Source organism: Alosa pseudoharengus, unplaced genomic scaffold, assembly GCF_046254945.1.
Source record: "Alosa pseudoharengus isolate Yale_2024_CS ecotype anadromous, Long Island Sound unplaced genomic scaffold, YU_APseudo_1.1 YU_APseudo_1.1_scf_7, whole genome shotgun sequence".
NCBI lineage: Eukaryota > Metazoa > Chordata > Actinopteri > Clupeiformes > Clupeidae > Alosa > Alosa pseudoharengus.
This window is the reverse complement of record NW_027468859.1, coordinates 32384340-32391764: the sequence shown is the minus strand read 5'-3', so window position 1 is coordinate 32391764 and position 7425 is coordinate 32384340. Positions and strand designations below refer to the sequence as shown.

General features: G+C 45.9%; 1 protein-coding gene across 1 annotated transcript in view; it reads right to left on the bottom strand.

Moving 5' to 3' along the window:
- Nucleotides 1-4638, bottom strand: part of kif3ca (kinesin family member 3Ca) — a 17767-nt gene extending 13129 nt beyond the window's left edge. The window contains exon 1 of the mRNA XM_076273210.1: nt 3208-4638. Coding sequence (XP_076129325.1) covers nt 3208-4638 — 1431 coding nt within the window. The remainder of the gene's footprint in view (nt 1-3207) is intronic.
- Nucleotides 4639-7425: the final 2787 nt, after the last annotated feature.

Here is a 7425-nt window from a genome sequence, read left to right as displayed (position 1 = left end):
AACGAGCTACACTGTTCTACAAGCACAAACACACATCATGCCATCTAAACAGGTCACACACATGAAAAATATATACAATATAAAGCTACAATATATAATACTACCATACAGCCAATAATACAATACAGCCGTGGCCCACTGGTTAGCACTCTGGACTTGTAACGGGAGGGTTGCCGGTTCGAGTCCCGACCAGTGGGCCGCGGCTGAAGTGCCCTTGAGCAAGGCACCTAACCCCTCACTGCTCCCTGAGCGCCGCCGTTGAAGCAGGCAGCTCACTGCGCCGGGATTAGTGTGTGCTTCACCTCACTGTGTGTTCACTGTGTGCTGAGTGTGTTTCACTAATTCACCGATTGGGTTAAATGCAGAGACCAAATTTCCCTCACGGGATCAAAAAAGTATATATACTATATATATAATACTGTGATGATGCCTCACCTATCACACACACACACACACACACACACACACACGGCTGGAACATCTCATTGCCATAGTAACAGGAAGATGGCTATGTTTAATTATGCATGCAGGGAGGGGCTAAGTTGATAGGTCGATTTCTCCTGGTGGGTCTACCCCCCGGACACACAGACACACACACATGCACACACTCGCCAGCCTCTGGTGCTGACTCATCAATATTTAAAGCTGAGACGCTACAGGGTCTGTGATGACTGACTGACTGAGACAGAGATGCTGAGAGCAGAAAGAGGGTTGCCTTTGTGATCACATGTACACACACACACACACAAACACACACACACACACACACACACACATATGCACACACACAAGCACAACACACACACACACACTATCCTCCTTTTGTTGACTGGCCCCTTTCCTCTCTCTTTTCCTTCCTGCATGTGTGTGTGTGTGTATGTGTTTGCATGTGTGTTCCACACACCTTTGTCCAGCTGACACAACACACTAATATTTCCCTAAGAAAAACAAAAGCCCAACTATAACCCTGCCTGTCTGATATTGGATGTTCCCCTCAAAGGACCTAATGTAAATGAAACCTTTAGCTGTTGGTGTGGCTAGCGATGAGGTGTAGCTCTTCCTGTTAGGGGAGAGCCATTGTTGATGTCCGTGTGGAGGGCTGAAACCTGTGGCCGTGGCGGAGCAGGAACTAATGACTCATCCCCTGACGGGATATGGTGAGGTGGGCAGTTATTTTTGAAATCATGGCAGAACCCCATGACAGAAGCCCTCTGTTTTCCCTCAAGCGTATCCTTCGTGACCCCCTATTCTCAAGCGCCTATATTGTGGGGCATGGAGGGCGAGGGGGGGGGGGAGAGAGAGAGAGAGAGAGAGAGAGAGAGAGAGAGAGAGAGAGAGAGAGAGAGAGAGAGAGAGAGAGAGAGAGAACTGGAACATGGCAGATTCTGTCCCAGAAAGGAGCTCTAAGAATAAAGTTTGTTTTCTGCTTGGGAAACATCACCAGGAGAAATGCGTAGACCGAATAGATAATCACACCTAAATAAATTCTCACATGAAGAGACACTAACACACATGAACAGACACTAACACAAATCAACTATCACACATCTAGGTTACACAACACCTCAAATCACAGGCAACAGTAAGTGTGGACATGGGTGTGTGTGTGTGTGTGTGTGTGTGTGAGTTACTTCATCCTTAAGGGAAATCATATTGCGCATGTGATTTCGCTGATGTGTTTGCCGTAATAAAAGTATCTAACAAACACACAAACACTTTACAAGAAATAATTAGCTGTTGGCATAACAGTAACATGAAGAGCGCCCCTGTTAACATCTGATTGGTTGGCTGCTTCCTTGTGATGAGTAAGAGCTTAGATAGGCCAAAACACAGAGCGCAGATCCCCCATGCTAATCCCTTTAACTAGCAGACACTTCTACTGCAAAAGAGCAACCATGGACACATATTGTCATCTTATCATATTGTGTGTATGTGTTGGAGAGAAATCTTATTTCCAATGCATTTCAATTAATGTGTGTCTGGGAAGCATCTATTTGGTGACATTAGCGTACCAACTCAAGCTAACCAAGAAATGAACTGCTCTCTCTCTCTCTGTCTGTGTATGTGTGTGTGTGTGTGTGTGTGTGTGTGTGTGTGTGTGTGTGTGTGGGAGGCAAAAAAGGAACGCTCACTCAGCAGTGCATATTTATTCAATACCAGCTCTTTAAAATCAGGCCAAAGTCAGTGAAGCTGTGACCTCGTTCATGTGTGTGTGTGTGTGTGTGTCTGTTTGCACATCCGTGATCAGAATGCTGATAGTCTGATGAATGTGCATGGACTGGTCAGCACTGCTCAATATGGACGCATTATACTCCTAATCTTAAACGCTCACTCAGCAGTGCATATTGATTCAATACCTAAAATCAGGCCAAAGCCAGTGAAGCTGTGACCTCGTTCATGTGTGTGTGTGTGTGTGTGTGTGTGTGTGTGTGTGTGTGTGTGTGTGTGTGTGTGTGTGTGTCTGTCTGTTTGCACATCCGTGATCAGAATGCTGATAGTCTGATGAATGTGCATGGACTGGTCAGCACTGCTCAATATGGACGCATTATACTCCTAATCTTAGGCATGAGCTGCTTTGCGCAAATCTAATAGACTGCTTCCTTAATCCACAAACAGGGATTAAAATATGGTTTTATTTTAAATACAGGAAACACACACAAACACACACACACACACACACACACACACACAGTACAAACATGCACACACACACAGGACAAACACGCACACACACATCCTATGAAAAAGAACAATGCACTCCTGCATGTCCCTTTTAAGGAAATGACACTGTAGGACCCATTTTGCTGAGTATCCGCTTATCTGGATGTGAGTGCATCCTTACAAAAACTGTTAAATTCGACAAACACAGCAAAAAAACAATACACACACACACACACTCAACACATACATAGATGAGATTCTCAGACTCACACATAAACACACTCACACACACACACACACACACACACACACACACACTCACACACACACACACACACTCAACGCACAAACATAGATGAGATTCTCAGACTCACACATAAACACACTCACACACACACACACACATACACACACTCAACGCACAAACATAGATGAGATTCTCAGACTCACACATAAACACACACTCTCTGTCACTCACTCTTTCCCATGCACACACACACACACACAATCACACACAAACACACACAAACATAGACAGACACACACCTTGACTTTAGTGGTAAGAAGCTCGGCGGCCTCCTGCTCCTTCCTCAGGTCGCCCATCATCTTCTCCTTCTCCTCCAGGAGCCTGTGCTTCTCCTCCGCCACCAGGCTGCGGTCATCCATGATGGCTGCCTTCTCCTGCTCCAGTCTCGCCTGTTGCTGTTGCACATAGGCCCTGGCCTCCTTCTCCACACTGCTCTCCTCGTCCTCCTCTACCTCCTCCTCCTCCTCCTCTTCATCTTTCAGCTCTCCATCAGACTCCCCATCCTCTGTGATTCGCTTCATCTTCCTCTCTTTTCTCTCCTTTGTCAAGACCCCTCGCTTGTCCAGCTGGGCCTTCAGCCTGGCGATCTCCTCCTGGAACTCCCTCAGAAGAGCGTCTTTGGGGTCCTCGTTGACGCGCGGCTTGTTGCGGATGTTTTTGGCGCGGTTGGCGTAGCGTAGCGTGGTGAGGCTCTCCTCGTAGTTGTAGGCAGCCGGCCCAAGGGTGGCCACCATCAGTGTTTTGGCGTTGCCGCCCAAGGAGTCCTGGAGCAGCCGCGTGAGTTTGGAGTCGCGGTAAGGGACGTGTGAGCTGCGTCCGTCCACCAGCGCTGAGATAACGTTCCCCAGCGCTGACAGTGACAGGTTGATCTTGGTGGCCTCTTTCAGCCGTTCTCCCCGGACGCCGGTCTTGGCCTGCCGCTCGCTGCCTGCCAAGTCCACCAGGTTGAGCCTGCCCACCCGGATGTGGTTTTGCCCATCGGGCCCCATCTGACTACACTCCACCGTGATGAGAAAGATGGCATGCGAGCGCGAGCTGTGCTCATTCATGTTTGTGAAACCAATGGAGCGCGTTTGGTTGCCCACGTTCATTACATGCTCGATCTCTTTGACATTCTTTGTAACGAAGGAGGATAAGTCACGGATGTAGACCCCCGAATCCGGGTTCTCCTTGAGCTCCAGCTTGCGGCTGTGGTCCTTACCGAGAAGGTCCCGGATCTCCTCCTGGTAAATTTCCAGGTAGGAGGCGCGCACCAGGTACTGCTGGTTCTGTGAGCGAGATATATGCGTGAATATGTGTTCGAACGTGTTAGGGATGATACCGCGCTTCTCCGGATCCTGCCACTGGCCCTGCATGGTGTATGTCTTCCCAGTGCCAGTCTGGCCATAGGCGAAGATGGTGCCATTGAAGCCTTGAAGAACTGAGTCTATGAGCGGCCGTACAGTCTCGTCGTACAGGTCGCCTTGCTTCGAGCTGGCATCATACACTGCGTCGAAGGTGAAGGATTTGAGGAGCTCGCCGGGGGCGGCCCGGGGGTTCCGCAGCGCGACCTGTCCCAATTTTACATCCATGTCAACGACATTCTCGTAAGCAGCCGCCTCCTCCTTCTGGTTGAGCGGACGGCACCGAACCACCACCTTTACCGTCTCACAATTCTTGGTTTTGGACATTTTCTTCTTTGATTCCGGGGTGTCAACAACAAAAATCTAAAACCTTGCTCACGAGACTGATCAAATCAGCTGTCATAAGGCATCATGCGATGGTAGACTGTATTTGCTGCGTCTACTGTAAGCATATTTACTCTCCCCCCGAATCTCTGCTGCGGAAATTTCATAAACAAAAGACAGCGCTAGCCGCCCACAATAACCAATGAATGAAATCATACACACGTTGTCGCTCGTAAACCCCGTTTAGATCACGTTTCAACAGCAGTGAAGTGATAATCCGTGCATGTCGGTGACGCCTTGGCTTTCCGCCGCTGCAGCCCAGCCCGAGTCGGCGATTGCAACTGCTCTTGCCACTGCGATGGGGGATGCGGCGGCTCCGTGCCCCAATGAGAGCTAGATCACGCATACACACACAGAGATACACACAAACGCCAATAGACACAACCCAACCCGTACGCATACGCACACTTTACGTTGTCTCATGTAAGCAAGTCCTTTTTACATCACTGCAGACGGACCATCGTTGAACCATGGGAAACTGAGTTTTAATTGCCCTTCTGCTCACCAAGGCTACAAGGCTTTGGCAAACCAGTCTAATCCGCGTCACACCTAGACATTTTTTTTTAAATATATTTGCCAAGACTGGCGTCGTTCGGCAACAGAAAACGGTACAAAAAAATAGCAGAATTAACTGAAGAAATGGTTCACCATTTCCTTTCAGTCCGGATCTTATCCAACAACAGCTATTTTAGACTTATTTGTGGGTTATAAAACATCTTCAGTAGGATATACTCGAGAGTCTAGATGAGAAATAGCCCAATGTACCTATTAATGCCCATAATAACATAAATAATCCAATAAGGGGAAAAGCGCATGGTAAAATATTATACAATTCTGCCATCTACTGGTCAGATTGGGAAGTTATAACACCGCCTATATCATACATTCACCAACAGAGGGCAGTATCGTACCTCAGAAAGCGTCACAGTAAACCCGGTCATGAACTCTACTATTTCTCATCCCAGGGTAGCCTATAAGCCAAATAAAAATGAATGATGATGATGATGGTAATAATAATAATAAAAAACGACAATAAACCCAGTTCTGAAAGTAGGGGGAACATCATCGCCTCCACTGTCACGTATTCCTTCAGTTTAGTGTCAGTTCCTCAGATATCCGGTGCATAGACTCATTTTCACAGCTGTAATTCAAAATTATGTTTTTTTAATGTTGTTTTATCAAGGGCTTGTGAAAGGAAGATGAGATTTGAACATTACAAACATATTCCTTTTAGTAGGCTACAGGCCTACAGTAGATATGGGCAAAGGTCAGAATTTATAACAATGTACAACCTGTTTTACTGTATGGAAGCATATATTGGAAAGTCACCACGTCCAACATGCATACATTTATGCACATTCCACCATGGATGTACAATTCAAGGAGAATCTGTAAAATCGTCTGGCCCAATAAAATCTAGAGCGAAGACATCGCTAAGAAACACAGAAATCAAAATGTCATGCAAGGGCATAACTCATTGGCTTTTTGCATTAAGCAAAACAATTCAGTTGCTGAATTATGCAATAAAGATGTCCAGTTTTATTCAGTGTGAATTGAGATGAGACAGAAGCACAGGATATGACACAGAGGCAGCAAGTTGTCTGCCTATTGTGTCATAAAAAAGAAATAGACCTAACCATTAAATCTGCAACAGAGGAAGTAAATACAGACCTGAATGCCCCTTGTATTCTGTTGGCAGAGCACTATCTACTACTACTGGGTACAAGGGCTTGATAGAGAGTTACTTTATTCTTGAATTTCCCCTAGGGATCAATAAAGTATCTATCTATCTATCAAGCCCTTGTACCCAGTAGTAGTAGATAGTGCTCTGCCAACAGAATAGCCGAATTTCTGGCAGATCTGGCACCAAGGAACATAGGAAGTGCCCCGAGATATCTAGACAGGCTTTGGACTCTCCTTGACTGATAACATCTAGAAACTGTTGGGACACCACAGTATGTTAATTATGCTAGCTTTATTTTTTCTAATGTTTCACTTAAAATACAACTAACCAAATCCAAGTACAGGCCTTCTAACACAAGAGCATTCCTGCCTGCTGGTGGAAGCTGTAACAACCATAACATTGCAGGGTCTCGGCCAAAAAATGTTAAACCAGGCTGTATGAGAGTAAAGTAAAACAAAATGTACTGTCTTTAACAGTCAATGTCAATGCACAGCTGCCTAAATAACTATTTCAGTTTAATAAATAAATAAATAAAAACATATTACGCGTTCTTTTGCTTTCGGGCCTGGACTAGCTCAAACCTCTGAGGACCTCTCTGAGCAATTAGCCAAACTAGATGTTAAAGACTTGCAAGTGTAGGCCTATCTCTTTTGCCACACCCACTGTGTGGACTTCCTTCACACACAGAGCGTCAGCATAAGTTGCTTACTCAGGCTCTGCTCATTGTTAAATCAGTAGGCCTTTCAGCCAAATTATTCTATTGCTCATGGAAAGCAAATACCAGCGTTGTGTAATGTGTAATTAATAGACTATGAATAACAAAATGTTGTTGACACAGTGAAAACCCTTACAGTTCTTGCAATGTAACAGCAGGTTGCATTGCTGTGTACAGTAACTGCAGCCAGCGAGAGGCAACTCAATAATTTACACTGCATCAATATTCTTGTAGGCTAGCCTAGGCCCAGGCCTACAACTTAATCCATGACACACCCGGCCTCTACATTATTGCCAGATGACATCACTCAGTTTGACTCATACATGTAACT